General features: G+C 40.6%; 1 protein-coding gene across 1 annotated transcript in view; it reads right to left on the bottom strand.

Annotated features, from left to right (window-relative positions):
• LOC114644889 (NACHT, LRR and PYD domains-containing protein 3-like) overlaps positions 1-26,337 on the bottom strand; it is a gene marked incomplete at its 3' end in the record, with an annotated part of 31,504 nt that extends 5,167 nt beyond the window's left edge. Inside the window, exons 1-4 of the mRNA XM_051921827.1 lie at positions 26,239-26,337; positions 14,820-14,927; positions 14,445-14,619; positions 13,490-13,555 (exon numbers count right to left, since the gene is read on the bottom strand). Coding sequence (XP_051777787.1) covers positions 13,490-13,555; positions 14,445-14,619; positions 14,820-14,927; positions 26,239-26,337 — 448 coding nt within the window. The remainder of the gene's footprint in view (positions 1-13,489; positions 13,556-14,444; positions 14,620-14,819; positions 14,928-26,238) is intronic.
• Positions 26,338-26,546: the final 209 nt, after the last annotated feature.

Here is a 26,546-nt window from a genome sequence, read left to right as displayed (position 1 = left end):
GGAAGTTCGAGAATTAGTGATGAGTCAGTCAGTCAGTCAGTCAGTCAGTCAGTCAGTCAGTCAGTGAGTCAGTGAGGGCTTTGCCTTTTATTAATATGTATAGATATCTATCTATATATCTATCTATATCTATATATCTATCTATATTTTATATATACAGTATATATATAGCAAAATACCCGCGCTTCGCAGCGGAGAAGTAGTGTGTTAAAGAGGTTATGAAAAAGAAAAGGAAACACTTTAAAAATAACGTAACATGATTGTCAATGTAATTGTGTTGTCATTGTTATGAGTGTTGCTGTCATATATATATTTATATATACAGTATATACAGTGGAACCTCGAGATACGATCACCTCTGTATACGAGAAATTCAAAATACGAGGAAAGTATGAGCGAAAAATTCAGATCTAAATGCGAGCATTGGCTCGTGTAATGAGCCAGGCTGTGGGTATAGCTTGCGGCTTAGCGAGGGGGCGTGGTAGCAGTTGCAAGCCGCGATCTGCGGTGTCTGCGTTTCTCACTTAAGTGCACAGGTGGGAAACTGCCCACATCCATGATTGTTCCTGTGGCTGATGGGCTGCAGCTGCCATGTCCTCCCCGCATATATAGAGAAGCGCGAGCCGGTTAAGGGGGAGAAGAAGTAAAAGAAAAGAGAGGAGAGAGAGCGCGCAGGCAGGCAGGCAGGCAGTCGGTGCGGGAGAGCGAGCGAGCGAGTGCAGGCTCGCGTGTAGCTGAACAGTGAGCTGAACAGGCGAGCCAAACAGCTGAAGCAGGAGTAGAGAAGGTCAGCTGCATTATGAGTGTCTCGCCTGTTGCAGAGCCCGCAGGTGAGACGCTAACAGAGAAGAAGCACCGGGGATTGTCATCTGTTTTTTAAAGACTGCATCCTTTTGAAGTTTTAACCTCGTGTTAAAGGATTGTTATTCTTGTGTATTTTAAACCTCCACTTCACAACTGTTTTAAGGATTATTTATTTAAAGATTTATTGAATGCTCTACTGCACTTTGGACACCTGTTTTGATTCTTTTAATAATCAGTTATATTATTTACCAGTGTTATTTATTAAAGGTAGACTACAGTATATATAATTTATCAGTATTATTTGTTAGGAAAATTGATTTTTATGTTAATATATTTGGGGTGCGGAACGGATTAACTGGATTTCCATTTTTTTCAATGGGGATGTTTGTTCTAGATACGAGAAATTCGCTATACAAGCTCAGTGCTGGAACGAATTAAACTCGTATCTAGAGGTTCCACTGTATATATATATACACACACACACATACATACACACACACACACACAAACATATATATCCATCACATATCTACATATATATATCTACATTCATATATATATATATATCTAAATACATTATATATATCTATACATATATATATATATATATATATATATTTATACATATATATATATATATATATATATATATATATATATATATATATATATGCATATATATCTATACATATACATATACATATATATGTACATATATATATATATATATATATATATATATATATATATATATATATATATATATATATATATATATACATACATACATACATATACACATCCACATATATATACTGTGATAGATAGAGGTCTCCGTGACCCCTTGAACCCTCAGACTAGACGTCAGACACCAGGTAAAAGTCCAAATATGAATATTTATTTTAATAATAAAGTGCACAAAGCACCCTCCTCTCCACAATACTCAATAATAAATCACTAAACAATACACAATAATCAATCCTCCACACTCCCAGACGCGTTGCCACCCTTCCACCCAGCTCAGCTCAACGTCTGGGATTTCCCATCGTCCTTTTATACACCCTGACCCGGAGGTGTTCCTGTTCAATCCGTCCACAGTTCCTTATCCCTTCCGGGTCAGGGTAAACAGTCCTTTTCTTCAACCCGGGAGCACATCGTATCTTCCTGTCACGTGACCATGACGTACTCCCGGGTTATAGGGCACATAAGAGCCTCCGAGTCCCCCTACAGCGACTCCTGGTGGCCCCCAAGGTATCCAGCAGGGCTGCGTATAAAACTACATAGTCCATGAGGCCCTGCTGGAACTCGGGGAACGTTCACGCTGTTGGGAGAGCTCCTCCTGGCGGCCTGGGGGTGAGAACCGGAATCGAAAGTCGGCAATCCACCACAATACATATATATATACACATATCAACATATATATACACATACATATACACACATACATACACACACACATATACATATATACATATACACACACACACATATACATATATACATATACACATACATACATACATACCTACACACACACATATATATATACGCAGACACATATATATACATATATATCTACATATCCACATATATATATACATATCTACATATATATACACATGTATATACATATCTACATATATATATATATATATATAGCTGATTACCCAGTGGATTCGCTCACTGAGTGCAAGAGAAAAAAATAAAATGTAGTATGTATAAAATAAGTTTGTTAATTGCCAAATTTATTTTTCCACATAGAAATCAATATAAACAACATTAACATCATTATCATATGAGAATATGAAGTAATATATAAGAAGCACATTGCATCTATATATATAAAATCCCTATGTGCGTCCAGGTGTCCATGTGTGTGTGGTGAAGTGCGCATGCGCGGGGCACGGTGCTATGCGCGATATTACTTTTCAGAGAAAGTTAGAGGCGTTTTACGGAAATACAACCCAGTATTACTGCGAGAGGAAATTAAAGGTACACAATACAGTGACGCATATTACAGCCACATACAAGCCAGTATTACTGTCAGAGGAGATTAAAGGCATATTACCGACGCGCACGCCTGTATTACCGCCAGAGAAAATTAAAGGTATATTACGGACGTACAAGCTAGCAGACGTACAAGACGGTATCCTTCAATAAGGGCGCGCACAGGCATCCTTCAATAAGGGTGCACACAAAAAGGTGAGCCTCAAAAGCGTGACCTCAATTGGGCGCAGCGAATAAAGGCGCGCGTAAATAAAGATTTGCACCTTTGTTGCTCTTCACATATTCCAGAGCCATTTGAACTAAATTATCTACGAACGCCTTCATTCGCCGCGCTCAATTGAGGTCGCCTTTTTGAAGCTCGCCTTTTTGTGCGTGCCCTTATTGAATAGAGCCGTACAAGACAGTATTACTGTCACAGAAAATTAAAGACACACAATACACGGCGGCAGCCCACGAAGAACGGTCAGCTCAGCAAGTAAACATCAACAAAAGAAAGGCTGAAAGAAAGAAAAATACGACCAACAAAAAGAATGAGGTCAAGGTCCCTTGCCATTTAGACTGTTCCTACTAATGTTTATGCACTACTGTTCTAGCACCCGTTATTGTAACGGGCTAAATGACTAGTATAAATATAAATTATTAAACAGTAAAATCATCTTCTATAATACGCTACCGTAGCTATTCGTTTGTCTGTCCAGGATTTTAAATCAGCTGTAGCTCGCAAACCGTTTCACCTATTGACTTGAAATTTGGTACACATATACTACGTCACGTCTACTATTCGCTTTCCCACACATATAAACATATATATACACATACATATACACACACATACACATACAGTGCATCCGGAAAGTATTCACAGCGCATCACTTTTTTCACATTTTGTTATGTTACAGCCTTATTCCAAAATGGATTAAATTCATTTTTTTCCTCAGAATTCTACACACAACACCACATAATGACAATGTGAAAAAAGTTTACTTGAGGTTTTTACAAATTTATTAAAAATAAAAAAATTGAGAAAGCACATGTACATAAGTATTCACAGCCTTTGCCGTGAAGCTCGAAATCGAGCTCAGGTGCATCCTGTTTCCCCTGATCATCCATGAGATGTTTCTGCAGCTTCATTGGAGTCCACCTGTGGTAAATTCAGTTGACTGGACATGATTTGGAAAGGCACACACCTGTCTCTATAAGGTCCCACAGTTGACAGTTCATATCAGAGCACAAACCAAGCATGAAGTCAAAGGAATTGTCTGTAGACCTCCGAGACAGGATTGTCTCAAGGCACAAATCTGGGGAAGGATACAGAAAAATCTCTGCTGCTTTGAAGGTCTCAATGAGCACAGTGGCCTCCATCATCCGTAAGTGGAAGAAGTTCGAAACCACCAGGACTCTTCCTAGACCTGGCCGGCCATCTAAACTGAGCGATTGGGGGAGAAGGGCCTTAGTCAGGGAGGTGACCAAGAACACGATGGTCACTCTGTCAGAGCTCCAGAGGTCCTCTGTGGAGAGAGGAGAACCTTCCAGAAGGACAACCATCTCTGCAGCAATCCACCAATCAGGCCTGTATGGTAGAGTGGCCAGACGGAAGCCACTGCTTAGTAAAAGGCACATGGCAGCCCGCCTGGAGTTTGCCAAAAGGCACCTGAAGGACTCTCAGACCATGAGAAAGAAAATTCTCTGGTCTGATGAGACAAAGATTGAACTCTTTGGTGTGAATGCCAGGCGTCACGTTTGGAGGAAACCAGGCACCGCTCATCACCAGGCCAATACCATCCCTACAGTGAAGCATGGTGGTGGCAGCATCATACTGTGGGTATGTTTTTCAGCGGCAGGGACTGGGAGACTAGTCAGGATAAAGGGAATGATGACTGCAGCAATGTACAGAGACATCCTGGATGAAAACCTGCTCCAGAGCGCTCTTGACCTCAGACTGGGGCGACGGTTCATCTTTCAGCAGGACAACGACCCTAAGCACACAGCCAAGATATCAAAGGAGTGGCTTCAGGACAACTCTGTGAATGTCCTTGAGTGGCCCAGCCAGAGCCCAGACTTGAATCCGATTGAACATCTCTGGAGAGATCTTAAAATGGCTGTGCACCGACGCTTCCCAACCAACCTGATGGAACTTGAGAGGTGCTGCAAAGAAGAATGGGCGAAACTGGCCAAGGATAGGTGTGCCAAGCTTGTGGCATCATATTCAACAAGACTTGAGGCTGGAATTGCTGCCAATGGTGCACCGACAAAGTATTGAGCAAAGGCTGTGAATACTTATGTACATGGGATTTCTCAGTTTTTTTATTTTTAATAAATTTGCAAAAACCTCAAGTAAACTTTTTTCACATTGTCATTATGGGGTGTTGTGTGCAGAATTCTGAGGAAAAAAATGAATTTAATCCATTTTGGAATAAGGCTGTAACATAACAAAATGTGGAAAAAGTGATGCGCTGTGAATACTTTCTGGATGCACTGTATATACACATACATACATAGTGCATTGCAACACGGGCTGTGATTGTTACATGGGAGGGAGACGACAAATCACAGCTTCCCGCTTTCTAATCGGGCCTGTGATTGGTGCTTTGACGGATGCCCAGATCCCACAGTATTTCCCCTTAGGAGAGGTGTTAGGCAAGTGTAATTGAATAGCGGTGCTGCAAGTTATTACTCTTTTTATCTTTATTTTATTTTATTGTACTGTAGAATCAACTCACAGTTGCGCGCACCAGTGCGGCCGTGGCGGATGTGTATGGCTGCCGTTTTCATTCCCTACCACCTTCGCTAATCATTCTTGAGGCAGATTGAAGACTTAAGTGCCAGCTTAACTGAAAAATTAAAGAAAACATACTAAGTTTTTAAAAAAATCAGTTTTAACGGGAAAAGACAAAAGAAGAGAAGCAGCGGGACGCTAGGGTGAAGAGCTGCTCATTAAGCAGCAAGCGCATCAACCTCCGAGCAAACGAATGGTAAACGTACAGAGAAAGAGGATAAATAACATGAATGCTCATGTCAAGTGTATTCACTCCACGTTATCGTGCAGTGCGCTGTTACTGGTATTTTGATAAAAGAATTTGAACAACATATAAGAAGCGTATAAATTATTAAACAGTAAAACATTAACATTTAAGAAGTAAAGATACATTGAGTACTACTGCAGTGCTTTCGGGTATAGTACATTTTTTGTTTGCCCATTACATGCATAAATGTATACATTTTTTGGTGTACCTACCCGAGAACACGCGACATGACCCGGCAGTTAAAAGTTTCTCACTCCAGCAATTTTAACTCTGTTACAAAGTCATCGAATATGGTATTGCAAACGGCAGCGGGAGCGTTTCTATAAACTCAATTTAAACTTACGGTTTACACCGTGCTTTGAAGATGCATAGTACGTGACACGTGTTTCGCCGTAATTGTGGGCTCATCAGGTGTACACACTCACTGCACTCCCTTACGGGAATCTATCCTCGGACGTCAGCGCTAGAGGCAAAGCCCCTAACGTTGTGCCACGGCGTGTGGTTCGTTCATTTGACAGCATGTAGATCGGGGTAATTACATTGCAGGCATTCATAGTCTGATTCACAATCTGATTGTATGGGTGGTTACCTACCAGGTAACGCTTGTGGTTGGTGAGCAAGTCGGCTAACTTCTGCCACGGTGCCCTCTTTCAGTTGCGAGAAGCAGATCATAGAATGGTTGAAATAGTTTAATATATATAGCAAAATCCCCGCGCTTCGCAGGGGCGAATATGGTATTGCAAACGGCAGCGGGAGCGTTTCTATAAACTTAATTTAAAGTTTCGGTTTATACCGTGCTTTGTTTCATATTCTTTTCCTACCTTATCAATTGTGTAATGTGTTTTTTGAACAGGTTTGATTCATCGAAGTGATCACTCCTGCTGCGTTCAGTCACTTCACGTGAGCCGCTCTCTTGTGTGATGCTGCGATGTCCACGGGTTTATTTAATGTTAGCTAAGACCCGGCAGTTAAAAGTTTCTTGCTACAGCAATTTTAACTCTGTTACAAAGTGATGCAGACTCTCGTTTATACCTCGTGTCTTCTCATTAAATTTGTATCTCGCGAATATGGTATTGCAAACGGCAGCGGGAGCGTTTCTATAAACTTAATTTAAACTTACGGTTTACACCGTGCTTTTTTATACCTCGTGTCTTATGAAGATGCTTGTATGCGTCACTCAGTCGCTTCTTATTGTTTCGCTGCCTTGTCAATTGTGTAATGAATGTTTTCTTCAACGCTCTTTGGGGTGTTTTCTTCAGCGCTCTTTGGGGCTCCTCCTTCTTTTCTACGTACTGAGTTCACAGTCAGTTCACGTGATTACGTGGGAGGCGTGATGACGAGACACGCAACTCCGTCTCCTACGGCCATCTTGCTGCCTTCCATTACAGTATATGGACAAAAAAGAGGTTCCAGTTATGACCATTACGCGTAGAATTTCGAAATGAAACCTGCCTAACTTTTGTAAGTAAGCTGTAAGGAATGAGCCTGCCAAATTTCAGCCTTCTACCTACACTGGAAGTTGGAGAATTAGTGAGTGAGTGAGTGAGTGAGTGAGTGAGTGAGTGAGTGAGTGAGTGAGTGAGTGAGTCAGTCAGTCAGTCAGTCAGTCAGTCAGTCAGTCAGTCAGTGAGGGCTTTGCATTTTATTAGTATAGATAACTCAAAGATGAGCGTGAGGGCAGAGGGTAGCAGGGAGGTTAGGACAGGCCTGGTTTCACATAAATGGATACCCACAACAGTGTAGAAACAAATACAGAAGCAATTGAGAGGTTTCTACTCAAAGAGTCAAAGATAATCGAGTAATACATTTAAATCACTGGCCTTAAATGCAATGAAAAAATAATAAACTGTATGAGTAGTTCTGTGTAACTGAACAAACAGTGGACTGAGAAAGTATTCTGACTCCATCCCTTTCTGCAAATTTTACTATGTTACAGAGTTAATTTTAAATAGATACATTTGACATTTCTGCCTATCCATCAACACAGAATAACTCATAGTGACAAAGTGAAAACATGTTTTCAGAAAAGTGTAATCTCTCATTAATACAAATGTTTAGCCACTTAACTAAATACATTGAAGGAGCCCCTTTGGCAGCATTTCCAGCTTCAAATCTTCTTGCTAAGTCTTTATAAGCTTTGCACACCTGGATTTGTTGAGTTTATCCCATTATTCCTGGTAGATCCTCTCAAACTCCATTAGATTAGATGGTAACTGTTTGTAAACTGCCATCTTCAGGTCTCTCCACAGATGTTCTATGGGGTGTAAGACTGAGGTTTGGTTGGCCCACTCAAGGGCACTCAGAAACTTGTCCAGAAACCACTGTAGTATTGGAGGACTTTATGCACTGAAATGTCACCCCAGTCTCAGGTGGAGTGATCTCTACAGCAGGTTTTCTTCATTGGCCTCTCTGGATTTGTCTGCATTCCTTATCCTCTCAATTCTGGCCAGTCTCCCTGTCCCTATACCCCCATAGCAAGATGCTGTCACCACCAACCTTCACCGTAGGATTGTTTAAGACAGCTAATGAGCAGTGCCTGGTCTTTGCCAGACAAAATGCTTGGAGTTCTGCTCAGAGAGTTCAGGTTTTGTCTCTCCAGACCAGAGATTCTTTTTCCTCACACTCTCAGAGTTGTTTTTATGCCTTTTGCTTAACAGGGGCTTTCATCTAGCAAATCTCCAAAATAATCCTGATTGATGGAGTGCTGCTGAGATGGCTATCCTTCTGGCAGGTTCTCCCATCTCAACAGAAGACTTCTGAAGTTCTAAGAATGATTGTTGGATTGTTGGTAACCTCCTTGACTAAGGCCCTTCCAGCCCAGTTACTCATTGTGGATGGATAGAAAAGTCTCCATGAAGAGTCCTGGGGCCTCATGTATAAATGGTGCATACGCAACAAAAATGTTGCGTACTCCCATTTCCACATTCAAATCGAGAAGTGTATAAAACCTAAACTTGGCATAAAGCCACATACATTTTCATGCCAGCTAAATGCTTGGCGTACACAAGTTATCTGCTCGGTTTTGCAAACTGGCGGCACCCATCGTCAAACAGTGCTTTTGTTCCAGTGTGGTTTTCCTTTCATTTTTAGATCCACATCCCTGACGCGGCTTATCAAATGCACTGAAATTAACCAAATATTGTTTAATAGTTTAAGGCATCTGATTGTAATTAACCTGTAACAATATAATGGTCTACGGAATGGCCAAAGTATTCCAAATACCATAGCTGCTTTAGCGTTGTTTCTATCAATGCACCACTTAGAGTATTTATATCACTGTATCTGAGTGTGGAATCACAGCTCTACAGCAGCTGATCAGAAAGAGAATTATCGTTATACAGCATCAAGCACACGCAGCCATGCTGTCTATTGAACTGTTCTCACATGGCAAACGCTTCAGAGCCTTTCCTGTTCAGACCTCGCGGTTCAGAAACAGTTTCATCCCAAGAACTCTAAACGCATTCAATCAGTCCATCAAGTGCTCCTTGTAGAACTGTTTGTACTTATAAGGACAATTACCTCACTGTAAACTTGCAATGCAGTTATAATATTGCACAGCCTGAGCCACTTTATAAAGCATGTATTTACATATGATGATATCATTATAAGATGAAATGCAGCAAAATATGTTTATTACATTATACAGATAAAATGTTAACATCATTTAAATAATCTGTATTGTTAATTATTAAACATGTGAGGACACGGTGGCGCAGTGCTAGCTAGTTCAGGGATTGTTCCTGCCTCGCACTGTATTCTTGCTGGGGCTGGCACGACACTGGAAGGATAGATGGACAGAATAATTAAACGTGTACAGTACTACAAAGATATTTCAATGTTCCTTAAACGTTTTGAAGAATCGCCGTTCTAAGGTTACAGATGGCTTAACGTCTATTACAGAGCTGATTGTGTGGCGACTGGTTACTTGAAGAAAGAAAAGCAAGGACAGGAATTGAAGGTTAGTACATTTGAAAGAGACAGTACTGCTGCAATAAATTAAAAAAGCATCTTGTGTGAGGCAGGAACAATCACTGGACAGGACACCAGCTCGTCACTATCACTGTGCCACTGTGTTCCCATGTTTAATAACATTCTTTAACTCCTATCATCATGATAATTATATCAAGTATACATCTCAATTATTTAGAGAGCTGTAATTTCACAAATGTAATGGATTCTGTGTCCTGTCGGAGGAAGAGGAAGCCCGTTTACGAAACACGTAGTGATTCACACACATAGAGGACATAGAAGATCAAATACAAAACAAAGTATTTACTGTGCTAATTTAGTTACGATGGGATCTGAGAAAATAGTAAATTAAATGATTTAAAGATGAAGTTTATGACATTCTACTTTAATAACAAAATAAATTACGTGATTAAAGTGGAAATTTCGAGATTAAAGTTGACATTTTGAGCTTTTTTCCCCACTCTGTCCCTATTTTTTTTTTCCTCTGTACCCTAATAAGCTTTCATATGACACTCAGACAGTGGGCTAAGACTCGCCTTTTCACGACGACTTCGATATCTGACCACTTCTTTTTTATTTCGGGCACTGTGTGACTTTATGAATTTGACCTTTCAAGTTTCTCCACCACTCTATGTCACTCGATCAATTTCAATTTGTTGTTTATATCACTATTTAAACCAACAAATAGTACGTTTTTCTTTGCCTCCACTTGGTATTCGCTGAAATTCTTCTATTTCCCTCCTATGCTTTTGCCATTGTCTTTTCACAGAAGGCTGAGCTTATGGGCTATTGATATTGATTTGCATATTCAAGGAGGCATAATTCTGCGAGGAGTTTGGAGTGGGGCAGCAGGCACGTGCACATGCGTTACTTTTCACACTGACCGGGATTTATGTAGCGGAAGAACATGCAAGTTGGCATTCGCACAGATTTAAGCATCTGCATTTTTTTGTGCATACGCACATTTCCACTTTTGTCCGTGCGCCATATTTTAGTGCAAATTCTACACACGGCGTTATGCATGAGGCCCCAGGTGTTTTTAGACTTCTTCCATTACACAGTAAGTGTGGCAACTGAGCTTCTCTGAACACTCGTAGCTTTACAAATGGTTTTATCCCTTTGCTTCATTCCATGTTTCACCACAACTTGATTGTACAGAGAGTTCCTTGTACTTTATTGCTTGTTTTTTGTCCTGATATGCAGTGTGAATTGTTGAATCTTCTATACACAGAGACATGTGTGCCTTTCTGAAGGCCGTCCAATCAATTCAGGGGGCCACAGGTGGACTCTAATCAAGTTCTTGAAACATCTCAAGAAGAATGAAAGCAAATAAGAGACACCTGAGCACAATTTGGTGTGTCACAGCTGAGGGTCTAAAGACTTCTAGGAATGAAAGGTTTAAGTTTTTGATTTTGATTATTTTTTTGCAAACCTTTTAAAAATCACTAAAAGTCACTTTCTCGTTAAGGACTGTTGAATGTACAATGAAGGGCAGAAATGGCCAATTTATCCATTTCAAATTAAATCTACAAGAAAATAAAATGAGCAGAAAGTGAAGGGGTCTGAATACGCCTGGAATCCACTGCATTTATAATATTACCAGTAACGTGCAGTAAATCCACTTGACTTAAGCATTCCTAGTTTTCATTCTCTTTCTCTGTACGTTTACCATTCTTTTGCTCAGAGGTTGATGCGCTTGTTGATTCCCGAGCAGCTCTTCTTTTCTCCACCCTAGCGGTCCGCTTCTTCTCTTCTTTCGTTGGCATCTTTTCACGTTAAAACTGATTAAGTTAGTGTTTGTGTTGCAATTACTTAGTACGTTTTCCTTAATTTTTCACTTAAGCTGGCACTTCAGTCTGCCTCAAGAATGATTTAAGATATGAAGAGATAGGGGAAGTGACGGCAAAGGTGGTAGGAATTGAAAACGGCACCTGTACACATACGCCGCACGGCTGCCCTGCTGGCTGCTGCTGAGAGTTGATTCTACAATAAAATAAAATAAAAATAAAAAGAGGAATAACCTTGGAGGTCAATCATCACCCAAAAGTGGATAGTAGACATCACGTAGTATATGTGTACCAAATTTCAGGTCAATAAGTCAAACGGTTTGCGAGCTACAAGGTGATTTAAAATCCTGGACAGACAAACGAACAACCACGGTAGCGTATTATAGAAGAAGATAGCAGTAGTGAGAAGTTAAGAAAAATACCCCTTTATAGGCTGACTAGAAAGATTACAATATGCAAGCTTACGAGAAAACTCAGGCCCCTTCTTCATGAAAGATGTTGATTACAAAGGTGTGAAGTCACAATTTAAATGTAAGGCCTCTCCAATTTGACGGTGAGCCACAGCTTAGTGAGGATGTTTGGTACGATGAGACAGCATTAGGGGTCAAGGCCTCATATTTGGAGTGTGTTACAGACCACCTAATGACATCAATAATTTCAATTTACATCCTTTTAGAATATTAAAAAGACAAGTTTAAAGGGGGAATTTACAGTCATGGGAGACATGAATTACCTGAACGTTAACTGGGCTAACCCTGCAAATAGTGAAGGACAAGGACAGGAGTTTATAGATGTAACGAGTGACTGTTTGTAACTCTGTGTCTTAAATAATCTGAGCTACATGCGGTTTCTTCTTTTACCACACAACAAGGCCCTTCATAAGCCTCCTGTACTCCGACTCATTTCTGTTAGTAATGCAGCCTGTGATGAAGGAGTCATCTGAGAATTTCTGTACGTGGCAAAAGTAAACAGGAAGGGAGACATGTGAAGAACAGGAGTGCCAGTGAAAAGTCAGCGTGGGTTTAGATGAGGAGATCATGTCTCACTAGTGAGGTGAAATTATAAGAGGAAGCAACAAAAGCAGACGACTAGAGAGGTGTAAAAGAATAAAAAGCACAGTCTGTCTATGGGTACAGAATTGATTCAAACACAAGAAGCAAAGAGATGTGAAGAGAGGAACCTTATCAGAACTTGATCACATTAACAGTGGTGTCCCTCAGGGGTCAGTGTTGGGGGTGATGCTCTTTTTAATATAAAATAAATGATCAGACACTGGCAAGGCCTGGGAATTGTAGTAAAATGATCATTATTATTACATCAAGACAGTGGACAGAATCCATGAATAAGGCTAGCAGGATGCCAAGTTATATATAGCGCCCCCATGTGGAGCACAAGTCGCGTTAGGTTATACTAAAGCTTTATGACACACTGGTGACGCCTCATTTGGAGTGTTGTGTGCAGTTTTGATCTTTGGGCACATAAAGTCTGTTACAGCGGTAAAGAAAGTCCAGAGAAGATCAACAAGTCTGATTCAGGACTGAGAGGTCTGCACTATGAGGACAGACTGAGGGAGTTGAACCTTTTCAGCTTAAACAGAGGTAGATGAAGATGTCATAAATTATGTTTTTAGAGTTATGAAAGTAATTTCTATGGTGGATGCACTTTAATATATTAGATGGATCACACAGATGTTAACATTTTCTCCAGAAAGAGAACAACAGACACAAGGAAAAAGTGTGGACTATAAGACCCTTCGAAAGCTGACAGTTATTTTGAAAAATATGGAATAAGATTAGTGGGCTTTTTGAGATGAATGGCCTGATCTCATCACAATTGTTCTAACTGAGGATCAGAGTCCTGGAGAAGCTGATGACCGGAGACACAAGTCCAGTGGCTTACCTTTAATACCATCATCAATGGGAGTGGGCTGGAGACTGGCCTGAATGTTCATCAAAAGGTCTGGTCCTGGTGAGACAACAAGAAGAGCCAGTTACAGTAGGAAAGGGGAAGATTAACAAAAGTATACAGAAGTACACAGTGAGGTATACAACCAGAAAAATATCAAAAACGAAGGTGCACTTTGTCTGGCCACAATGAAGACTTAACGTCTAAAAGTAAACACCAAATCACCAATGTGTGACCATACTGGGAGTCTGCAACTAACTGTCCAGGAAAGAAGACCAAGAAAATGACACACCAGCCAGTATTATGAACAGCAGACATATTGTTTGTTTATCATGCTGAGGAGAGCAGAAGACAAAGTGGAGAGCAGGAACTCTTTACTGAGACCTCAGGAGAACAACAAGCTTCATGGGGATCTGAGGGGGAGACGTCTGAAAAAACAAACATGATGAGCATGAGTGTGGACATCTGGGGGCTTCTAAAGCTAACATTTACACACAGCGACATCAGTGGCATCAAAAAACAACAGAATCTGTGGCTTCCTGTTAAAGTAAAGAAAAAGAAAATATTATTACTGATCATCCTGGTGGGCTGTAGGTGTAGGCTTATAAAGTGTAGAAAGGGCGACATGCCAGTCAAATGTGCGGTCATGACAGGTGGCACATAGGTGACAGTAGCACACCAGTTACTAAAAATATGGTAGGACCACTGACCCCTTTGAAGACTTTAATAAAAACTTAAAAGAGAAATTGAGGGGAACCGGAGGATGTGTTGGCATTGATGGCCAACAATCAGGCGTCTTGGTGTAAGTGACGGACCTGACAGCCATGTGTGTCCAGTGGCTTACAGACAGTAAGGTTGTGTTTTGTGTTCCTGTGATTCTCACTTTGTCTCCTTTTGTGATTTCTACACATTCTTTGTTTTGCTCTCTCTCAAGACCCCATTAACTCACCGCCCTCTGTCACCTCCTTCAGTATTCTTGTCAGGTTTGGTGATGGAAATCTCACAAATTCTTCAGCCAGCGCCTCCCACATGCCCACCAGCACCCCACTCTTCATCTTCATTATGTCACTGATGAAAGACTCCACACCTGCCCGCCCCTGACACTCTTCTTTGGCTTTGAATCTCTGAAAGACAAGTGGGTGACCAGAGGGCTAGTTTAAAAAAGACCATTGGGGGAGCAGAGCAGAGTGGTCAGCAGGGTCTGATGACCTCACAATAACAGAAAGACCTGCTATGGAGAGTCAGGCTGTCTCAGATGATTCCCCTGAGCTCACCATCTCTGCTAAGTTCTCTGTGCCTTGTACTGACAGGGAGACCCACCTACCTTGGCCTCATCGTTGGTGAGGATGTTCTTGGTGGCCAGGTTCTGCAGGATACTCGTGATGTCATAGTCAATCACATAAGCCAGGTAGGGCTTGTAGTACTCGGTTATCTTGAGGAGGTCCTCATGAGAGAAGGTTTATATTACTCTAGGAAACTTGTGTGTTAAACCTGAAATGGAAAGAGAAAAGATGAAAATTCAGAGATGCAGGTTGGAGGCTCAGGGATGAGAATCAGTCCTAACTAGTGGGCTCATCTATTCACACAGTAAATATGACAGAATAACATCAATGACAGGCTGAACTGGTCTCATAACACAGTGGAGCTGCTGTGTATAAGAAAGGGCAGAGAAAACCCCTTTTTTACTGAACAGACTCTGCTCCATTAATATGAGTAGTGACATCCTTTACATGTTCTACAACACTGTGATGGCCAGTGTGATGTGATCGGTTAGTAATATCACTTCAAGAGAGGACCACCAATTCAACAAGATGATTAAGAAGGCTCTCAATCACTGACCACAAAGCTCAGGTTTGGAGGAGTGGATCTTTGACACACTGAATGAGCTCTGATCTCGAAACCTCAGAGATCACAGCGGTCTTGGTCACCATAGTGTAGTCAGCTTCCTGCTCTAAAAGAAATGCTCATACCTGACTTTAAAGGAAACAACAGCCTCTGGTGATCAAATTGAATCAAAATCCTTTCTAGTTACTGATCCAGTGCTTTATTTTATCTATCAGATTTAACCAGAGTTCAGATTGGGGTTTCAGGCCTAAAACATGAATGTCCTTTTGGGTTCCTTTGTTGTGTGAAGGCATCTCCACAGACATGTCAGCTGATCCTTGACTTTTGTCTTCACTCTCAGATGACCACAATGTTGGTAGAGTCGCAGTTTTGCCCCTCATTTTACTGATCAGGTGGTGGTAGTGCAGTCGGCTTTCTGTTCCTCTTCTTATTCTGATGAATTATCAGGCCTTGTGTGCCACAGAATGCCAAGCCAAATGGGACAATGCCAACTTGTCCTACAGTGGAGTGGAGCTATTGGTGCACATCACAACCAACTTTTGTTCCAGCAGTAATTTTTTTTTCCAACTTTAACACCCCAACTTTCATCAGTGTTTGTGTGTGCATTATGATTTGTGAAGTTTGTAATTGTGTTTTACCTGTGAACTCGTTACAGCACTCTGAGCCTGCACTCCACGATGAGCGACAGACAAAATAAACTGAAATAGCGACTTCCATAGGATCTGCCTGTCAGTTTATATCCAATTACTGAGGTGCTGATGGTCAGCTGTTTCCACATTTGAAGAGTGAGGTGAGTGGCAATTCAATGTCATGTGATGTTGATGCATCCAACCAGCTTGGCCTCTTATTTTTCATGTCATCTCTCAGCCAATCAAAATGCACACACAGCAGTGGTGAAGATGAGACACAATTGGCAGAGTTGGCTTTTGGGGTCATTTTCATAATAAGTTTGAACTTCTTGAAGAACAAACCCCCCATTCTTTAGACAACTGGCCACAGTGCCCCTTTTGTATGTTAGGTGATTTTTAAAGTTGTCTTGTTGTTCTCTAAGCAGTTGACTTAATGAATCCTGCATATGAGGGACTGATGGGCACTAATAAGACTGCCTCTCTCACCTTTTAGCGGTGCAGTTTTACTTAGCTGCACATTTATATTAGTAATAAACTAGAAGATCATTTAAAGGTAATGGTGTCTGGGAGTCAAATGGAGTCTCTGTCTCTCTCTCTCGTGTTTTCGGATTCATTGTGACTTGTAGAAGGAAAACCAACAAACTGCTGGGCCTGGTAACGTTCGTAAGCCATTTTTTAAGCAGAATTTGTAATTTAAAAAACACAAACTTGATGTGGAAGTTGCGTTAAAGTTAGGCAAGAATTTGACCATCTGTAAATCACGCTTAGACTATTGTGGTGTTGGCATTTTAGGTATTGTAAGCAGCAGTGAAGTGAAGTGAACAGAAAATCATTTTCATTACACTTTTCAATGTCAAGTCAGTTGCACTGTGATGTTAGTTTATTCATCTATCCATCCATTTTCTGTACCCGACTGTCCCAAACCCATAACTGAACTGAGATCGAGCCACTCATCTTTGATGGTCTCTGTAATGTCGGCTCCAGGATATCTAAATCAGCTAGTAACTCAGCCATCATCATACAAAAATGACACAAATACCATTAAAAACATCTAAATAGCAGAAAATCTTATATTTTTAAGTCTGTTTCTCTATGTGTTCCTCTTGTGTTAGGGTCTACACCGACCCGTTTTAAATTTTAAATGCATACAAGAATCACATAAATTTGTTTATTGCATCAAGGCTTTTTGACTTTGTCAGGAACCTCTATTTCAACAAAAAAAACCAAAAAAAAAATATTTTTACTAAATTATAAAATGCTCTGGTTGAAATTATGACCTTTGTGTTGTTAGGGTCGGTTTCAACCCAGTTATGATAATACGATGATAAAGCAATAATTCGAGCCAAAACTGAAATCCTAAGTGCACTGTCAGCTGACACACTGACCACCAGCTCCTCTCCTAATCATGTGAGCTTTCTCATTTTGCGTGGCTTTCCAGTAGACCTGCACAAAGACGGGCCTGTCCAGACATGTGAGGTGAATTCACTCATTTGAGTGGCCATTTGACTTGCAGAGTGCACATTTACAATTTGCAGCATGCAAAAATGAAAAGAAGATTTACAGTGAGCCAAGTTCTGGATCATATTTTTGGTGAAAATGAAGGAGAGGACACAGAGCAGCATAGCGATTCAGATGAGCAGGTTTCTGAGGAGGAAGACAATGTGGAGTATCATCCAGAAGACACAGACACATCTGATGAGTCGGATGAGGAGGTCACTGGTGCTGAAGCTGCTCCTGCTGAAAGATTCAAGTCCAAAAATGGTAAGATCTTTTGGAGCTCAGTACCTCATGATGTACATGGCCGGGCAGCTGCTGCAAATGTCATCAAAATGACCCCTGGAATCACAAGGTTTGCTCTGACCAGAGTCAGTGACATCAAAACATGTTTTGAGCTATTTATGCCATTGTCACTAAAAAGAATCATCATTACTATGACGAACCTTGAAGGAAAAAAAGTCCATGGCGACATGTGGAAAGACATTGATGAGGAATACCTGGATGCTTTCATTGGTGTTCTTCTTGCTGGAGTGTACAGATCCTGCAATGAGGCCATTGATAGTCTATGGGACGCATCAACAGGCAGAAATATTTTCCGGGCAACAATGTCACTTCAGACATTTCAAATGATATCAAGAGTCCTCAGATTTGACAACAGAAAGACCAGAGTGAGATCTGACAAGCTTGGTCCCATCAGGGATGTCTGGGAGAGATGGGTGCAGCTCCTTCCGCTGATGTTCAACCCAGGGCCAGAGGTGACAGTGGATGAACGTCTTGTCCCTTTTCGAGGAAAATGCCCCTTCCGGCAATACATACCCAGTAAGCCTGGGAAATACGGCATAAAAATCTGGGCAGCCTGTGACGCAAGAACCAGCTATGCCTGGAATCTACAGATTTACACAGGTAAAGCTGCGAGTGGCATCCCTGAGAAAAACCAAGGAAAACATGTGGTCCTCGATATGACCACTGGACTGCAGGGTCACAATATCACTTGTGACAATTTTTTTACCAGCTATGACCTCGGACAAGAACTTCTCAAGAGGAAACTTACCATGGTGGGAACAGTGAAGAAAAATAAATCTGAGTTGCCTGCTGAAATCTTGTAGGTGAAGGGCAGGGCTCCACTTTCCTCAAAGTTTGCTTTTACAGACACCACCACTGTTGTCTCATATTGTCCAAAAAGAAACCGGAATGTGATACTCATGTCTACTCTTCACAAAGACGCAGCTGTATCATCAGGAAGTGACAAAAAGCCGACAATTATCCACGACTATAACAAAAACAAAGGAGGAGTGGACAACCTGGACAAGCTGACAGCCACATACACATGCCAGCGAATGACCAGAAGATGGCCAATGGTTGTGTTTTACAACATCCTTGATGTGTCTGCATATAATGCATTTGTGTTGTGGAGCCACATCCACCAAGGGTGGAACTCAACCAAAAAAACAAGCGGAGACTGTTTCTTGAGGAGTTGGGAAATTCCCTTGTCAAGCCACACATTAGGCGAAGGGAACGGGTGCCCCGAGACCCAGACGCTGCAGAGCTCACCCAGCACTCCATCCTCACCATCAGCAACACAGAGAGAATCTGCATCAGCATCCTCCTCAGCCAGCCCTGCCAACCGAAACAGCAACAACCCCAGTCAGGCCGCCTGATTCGAAAAGAAAGAGGTGTCAGGTCTGCCCAAGCCGTAAGGACAGAAAGACAAATGTATTGTGTTTCAACTGCAAGAAATATCTCTGCAAAGAACACTCAAAAAGTGTCACTAAACACACACATACACAAGCGTGTTCTTGTACACAGAGGTTTTTACTCTGATTTAGCTTTGTATTAGTTTTGGAACTTGTAATTGATTTTTATTTGTTTGATTTTCTTGATTGGTTTTTGTTTATTTGACCATGCAAATATATATTTTGGGTCATGACCTGTTCTGCTTTTCATTTTTTTCAGTTTATATTAAAGTTCTATTCCTGAAAAAAATATTTTTTTGCCTTTTCTTGATGTAAATATCTATGGGTCGAAATTGACCGGTAACACCATAGATGTCACTTTAGTTATTAATATTAAAATGAAAAAATAAATAAAACAAATTTATTTAAGAGATGTGTTCTATACCCCTCAGTATTAGTCAGGTAACACAAGAACCTTTTATTTATTAATATGATTCTCTTGAGGTTCATTTTACCATTTTTTAAAATTGAAATCAAGGGGTATACTGACAAAAAAAGGCCCAGAGGCCCACACCAAAAGTATTAAAACCAACATTCTCATGGATAAGGAAGCCTAACAAGGTAACCAAGAGATGAGAAACAAATTGGATGATAGCTTATTGTTTTTAGTGTATTTTATAGCTGATTTAATACACGGGTCAAAACCGACCCGTTAACATAAGAGATGATAACAGAAAGCTAACACAAGAGGAAGGTTAATTGTGGTAAAATTAACACTTTCTTATTTTTAGAAGTTAGAATACTAAGATTTGTTGTAAAATAAACACTCACATTACTGTCCTTAACTCACATTCTGTGTTTGTCTCGTCTTTCCATCTTGGTGCTTATTTCAGTATGCATAGTGTAACATTCAGATGCAACTTAGTTAACTGATTTAGTAGGGTGTTGTATCATGTCAGCCATTAGGAATGCAATGAGAAGTCAAGCAAAATGACCCCTTTAATTGGCTAACTGAACAGATTACACTATGCAGGCTTTCAAGGCAACTCAGGGCCCTTCAGGCAGTTTGTAATCAACTGATTTGATTTGATTGATAATTAACTGATAATGAACTGATTTGAAAGTTGGAGTGCTTTCTGTTATTGATTCATGAAAGATACAGATAATGCATTTTTATTTTTTAACAAGTTATACAGTATGTTTGGTGTGTGATGAAGGTTTGCTCAGAGCACAGTGCCGTTCTTTGTACAGGGAGGAATAAGCATCAGGCATATGTGCACCGCCATTTCCATGATTTTACAAACAACAAGTTGAGGCCATATATATATATATATATAAAAATACCAAAAATAAGAAGAGGCAAAAAGAAAACATGTTTTAACAGATCGGAGTCCACAACTGAACTAACATTGGGAAGGCTGTTCTATTTATATGAAGCAGACAGGAAGAACTGGGAATTCATGGACTGGAAATGAGATCATGAGGAGGAGGGTTCTGGGAGGCAAAAGTGATGTCACTTGTAGGCAGGACTTGTAGCCCTGAAGTGACTGCACTGGGAGGATTCTTTGGTTGGTCTGCAGAGGGACAAAGGGAGAAAGCATTAAATGACAGTGCCAACCCCTGGTTTGGATAAGAAACAACATTATATAAGAGAGAAACCATTTCCCATGTGCACATGTGTGACTACAAAGTGTTGTTTGCTTTTCTATGATTATATCCAGATCAAGAGTGACTTATCATGTTTTATTGATAATTGTTTAATCATGACTGGGCTGTATCGTACAATCTACCCTTTTCATTTTCAGAATATTTTTTATTTTATCGTATGTGATGTGATATGCATGCAGCTTCGCTCTTTCAGGAATATGTTGATTTTTTTAAATGAAATTTAATGTAATAAGTTTATTGTTATGTGTATAAAATACGATGAAAGTCTTATAAGCACTTTTCATCATGCAGCCCACTGAGAATCTCAATCTGCTAGCTATGAAAAATAACAACACAGAATGTAATCAGCAAAGAAGTAAGTACAGTTTAGGAAAAAAAAAGGAAATTAGGGAAAAAATATCATTTTAGTGGATATCTGTGTGTTATTCAAAGCCATGGCAGAACATAACCACAGAAGAAACAGAATTGCAGGAAAACAAGTACAACATACATGGGAAGTAGAGGGAGCAAGAACGTGGGTGTTGTTGGGGTTGTGATTGCATGAGGATGGGCCACCGCTGCTACCTGAGCAAGAAATGTATCTCTACTTTGACAAAACAGTATCAGAAATCTCTAATAATAAAAATTGTATTTCCAGTATGCTTTTGTTGTCCATTCATCCATCCATTTTCTGCCACTTATCTGGGTCTAGGTCAAGGGAACAGTAGTCTGGGCAAAAATGCTGAATCATCTCTTTTCTGTGCTGCCTCCTCAAACTCTTCTAGGAGGACACTGTGAGGTTCCTGGGCCAGATGAGAGATATAATCTGTCCAGCATGTCCTGGGTTTGCCCTGAGGTCTCCTCCTAGTTGGGCATGCCTGAAACAGCTTCCCAAAAATGGAGTCCAAGAGGTGTCCTAATCAGATGCCTGAACCATCACAACCTGCTCTTTTGAATGTGGAGGAGCAGCAGTTCTACTATGAGATCCTCCTAAATGTCTCCACCCTCTCTCTATAAGTGAGCTCAGACACTCTGCAAAACAAAATCATTTCTGCCATTTGTATCTACAGTCTAGTTCTTTCATTCACTATGTAAAACTTGTGACCAGAGGTAAAGACAGGAATGTAGATCCACCAGTTTTCTGTGAGCTCTGCTTTTCACATCAGCTCTCTTTTCAATATGTCTCACCGGTACAACATCTACATAACTGTAGACACCACTCTGATCCACCTGTCAATTTCCAGATTCCTTCTTTCCTCACTTGTGAACAAGACCCTGAGATACTTAAACTCCTCCACTTGAGGCAGCACCTCATCCCCAAACTGGAGACAGCACTCCACCCTGTTCCAGCTGAGAATCATGACCTCAGACTTGGAGGTGCTGATCCTCATCCTGACCGCTTCACACTTGACTGCAATCAACTCCTGTGAACACCCGAGGTCACAGCACAATGATGCCAGCAAGACCACATAATCTTCAAAAAACAGAGATGTAATCCTGAGATCATTGAACTGGACACAATTCTATCCTTGGCTGAACCTAGAAATTCTGTCCATAAAAATTATGACACTAAATTTGGTGACAAATGGCAGCCCTTTGGGAGTCACACACACCAGGATTGAGTAGGATTTACTGCCAGCAATGCAGACCAATGTTTCACTCCAATTGCACAAGGACAGAATAGCCCACGACAGTAGGCCCAGTACCCCATCCTGTCAAGGCACCTGTAACATGAATGTAAGTTTAATGTCACTATGCTCTGTGAAAATTGTTTTATGGATTTATTCACATGTGCAGGCCAAGTTTGGCACACAGGGGCTAGGCTGCATTTAGAAACCACTAGTCTAGCAGTTTGGAGAATGAGAGGACAACTGCGAGGGTAGGCATTGTGCTATTCCTGTATTTTTGGAGGTGGGGTTGAGTCCTTTCCTTTCCTTGTTTGGAGACCAGAGAGAGCCTGCACATGGAGAAGACAATATATAAGGCTTGGACTGCTGCCAAGACACTTGGAAGCCGATGGACGGAAGATTATGTCATTAGTCCAGAAAATCCTTTCAGCGCAGTGATGAAAATGACAAACTATACATAAAATGTTGTCATGGCTTCCTTTCGTCTGTTATGTCACATAAATCATCATTAAAGAAAGCTGTTATTTTTTCTCTTATGTGATTTTTACCGCCATATCACTATGGGAGGGATATCGCCTTTTACATTATATCTATATAGTTTCTGGTTACTTAAAATGCCGCAATTTAAAAGAACTTATTCCAACTAAGGAGCAATTGCATTAAAGTTAACAACTCCCCCAAAGGGCTATAGTGGGGTGTTGTGACGCTCATCATTCTTCAGAAATGGAAAAGGTATGTTTGCTTAAACTGACACCTTTGCACTTCAAAGTGGACATATTCGGTAAGTTTTAGGGGTTTGTTTTCACTTTAGGACACCAGTACTCTTCACCTCCATTATAAAAGGCAAGAACAGGCTACGTATTTATTCAGGTTTATTAAATATGCTTCAATTTAGAGTGCAATTTCATGTGGCAAACTAAGATACACAATGACTGTGAAGAAATAAATTTGACTTGAAAAATATTGAAATTATTTTTTAAAGGTGAACAATATCCTAGTTTGTCCTACAGCCATCTGCCTTCTGTAGTGTACGGGGGGATTCAGGACAGCTGAACTGGTGGGTCTTTTCAACTATTTCTATTCTAAACATTTCCTCCGAACCAATGAGTTCACCTTCTGTTATCCTTTTATTACTTATTTTGAAGTACATGCAAGACCCACTGAACATTTTTGTGACAATGACAATTGGATTCACTCCGAGTTTGGCCAGGAGCTTACCCATCTGCTCAAGGAGGTCTCCTGCTTCAGTGTTGGGATGGTAACAGAGCTGAACACGTTGCTGGTAGTTCAGTTAGAGGAGACTCACTGGGTCTCCAGTCCTGCTGAGGGTGTCAGGTATCAGAGATGACAGCTTAATCTACAAGGTGCTCTGAACTGCCGGACATTGAGAATTCTGTTGGCAATGGTAAACAGTTTTGAGCACTCACCTTGTGCTAATGTCTGACCATAACCCATAAGCTGTCTCGACCGGAGTGCCCTTCAATACCACTTAAGTGCACAGTGTCTTTCTGAAGGTTCATCCAGGTGAGTCCCTCCAGTTCTCTGCTTCAACACAGGTGTGCCACCTCCTCCTAACCACAATATTTATTTTTATAACTCATTTCCATTCTATACATGTAGCTTTCTGACAACTGTTTCAAGTATACAGGATTACCTCGGTGGTCCACAAACCTTTTTCACACTTACACACACATATTTTGGTCATATATATATATATATATATATATATATATATATATATATATATATATATATATATATATATATATATATATATATTTCTACTGTCATGCATGAGCGATTGGGGAGCAGCTTAAGGACCCAATCTGCACTGCGACAAGTCCTGCTGGGAGACAATGACAGCGTGCTAACCTCTCTCTCTTTGTTTCTTCAGAAAGACCGAGACACCGCTGTTGTAAAGACCGCTCAGATGACTTAAAGAGATGCACACTCCTGGGTTCCCTTCTTCCCTCTGCTTCCCCATTTATGACGTCAGACTCCCATACACCATCACGACTCTCCCAGCATTCCACGTTCTAATGTCCGGTCCTTCCTTATAAACTGTCCGTCTTCCTACCTTTCAATGATTTTTTTGTTTTGTAAAACAATTGATGTGATTTTGTTGCAGTATACGGGGCTAAAACCCCAAACCTTTATGAGTGTCTCATCTGGTTATTACACCACACACACACACATGCTCACAAACACAAACACAAACACACACACACATATTATATCCAAAATAATCCTCTTCTAAAGCTGGGGATCACCACACAAGTAGTCAGGAGGGAAGTCAAGCCTAATGACTGCAGTTGTTGGATCTCGTCACCTTGAGCAGGACATTGCAGGGTGATAGCAAAATACACAATTCAAATATATTTCAGCACAGTTTCTCATTTCCAAAGTATTGCGATCGACATGTGCCACATTCTGACAGTCAATGACATGATGCCTGGTGTCTTAGTATGGCAAGTTCTGCAGCAATCTCAGTCCTTTCTTTTTGTTTTCTCCATTCTTTGCTAGTATGATAAGCACAAGACAAGCCTCTCTTTTCTTCTTTACTTGCAGTCTCATTGTATGCCATTTACTTGTGGAGGAGAGCTCATTGATTGTCAGCTGTCATAGATACACAGAAGAGTCCAGGCCTACAACAGGGTGACTCTCAGAGCAGTCTGACTGAGTCACTGCGGATGTCATGAAAGGGTCTTGTAACTCTCCCTGACTTGCTAAGGGTATTCAAATGAAGGCTTTCAGAATTTAAATTACTAATCTTTAGTTCGGCTGCGTTACATTTTTGAGAGTGTGTTTAGCTTTCTTCTGTATGTCATACCTTTACCATCTGCTGTCAGACATTACACTCAACTGAAGTCGGGTCCAGCACACTCACTGGTCAGCCCACCACACTCACCAGTCAGCCCACCACACTCATAACAGGTGTGTTTTTTGTGATTATTTTTTTTATTTTATTTCTCATCTATCTATGGCTGTAACCGTATTCTACTCTTAGCAGTTTCACGATAAACACTCCAATTCACTTTATATATTTTTTATACGATACTCTGAATAAACATCTTCAGAATGACCTGTAATATCCTAAAGATCAGTAAACAACATTTTAAAGTCTTTACAGTGCGGCATTTCTTGTAGTGAGATCAGTTGCTTCATTTGTAAACTAAGAAAAGTTGCCCCTTATTTTATAGAAAAGAGAGATGGACAGGTAAAGCAAAAAGAAACAGAGCAGGTGTAAAGAAAACTGAACAAGAGTACTTTAAAATGTCTGAGTAATCTTGCTTGATATGCTGTGCTCTTCTTATGTGGATTACTCGTAGAAAGAGGCAGCACAAAGCCCCCCGACTCTGGACCCTCTTTGACGGCGTCACACTGAACTCACACTGAGGCCTACTTTTGTGAAGGGCTGTGTTTTTAAAGGTCGCTCTCATCTGAAAGCTGTGGTGTTTCATGTGTGTCTTTTAAGGAGCGCTGCAGAAGCACCAAAAGCAGAAAAGTAAAAGAGTGATAATAAAAGAGCTAACTAATATGACATGAACTTACTGTTAACAGCACATATGAAACATTTAAACAACATTCAACTATGGAGTTGTAAAAGCACTGCTCAGTGACAATCAGACGTGAACTCACAAAGATTAAAAAACAAACAGCAAAATTCCAACACAGTGAGTGATAGAAGCTGACAGTCCACACACTCAACATTCACAAAGCAAATAAAATGTTAAAAAAAATAATAAAACACACAAGGAATTTGCTTTTTAAATAAAGTCTGTTGCTTTAAAACTGTTCTGGATGAAATTCAAGGAGAAAGTCACCAGGTTTTTCTCACCAGAGAGAGCGTTGATGTCTTCATCAGATCTTCTTTTCCTGGAGATCATTGACACAAACTTCTCACACAAGCCGTCTTCACTCATCTTTAGGTTTTGTGGTTTAAAACGACTGTTTGTCTCTTCTAAAGGCTCCTTTCACCAAAGTTCAGGTGACCTCTCAGCAGGCTAGGACTGTGGAAACAAAAAAAAAACAAACAAGAACTGAGTACGGAGACATCAGACTTAGGTGTGCCACTCATTTGAACACTTAAAGGACATGATCTCCATGTGAAGGTCCACAAACATCTGAGCTT

This window comes from Erpetoichthys calabaricus (genome assembly GCF_900747795.2).
Source record: "Erpetoichthys calabaricus chromosome 1 unlocalized genomic scaffold, fErpCal1.3 SUPER_1_unloc_26, whole genome shotgun sequence".
NCBI lineage: Eukaryota > Metazoa > Chordata > Cladistia > Polypteriformes > Polypteridae > Erpetoichthys > Erpetoichthys calabaricus.
The sequence above is the reverse complement of the archived record's forward strand: the minus strand, read 5'-3'. Positions and strand labels throughout refer to the sequence as shown.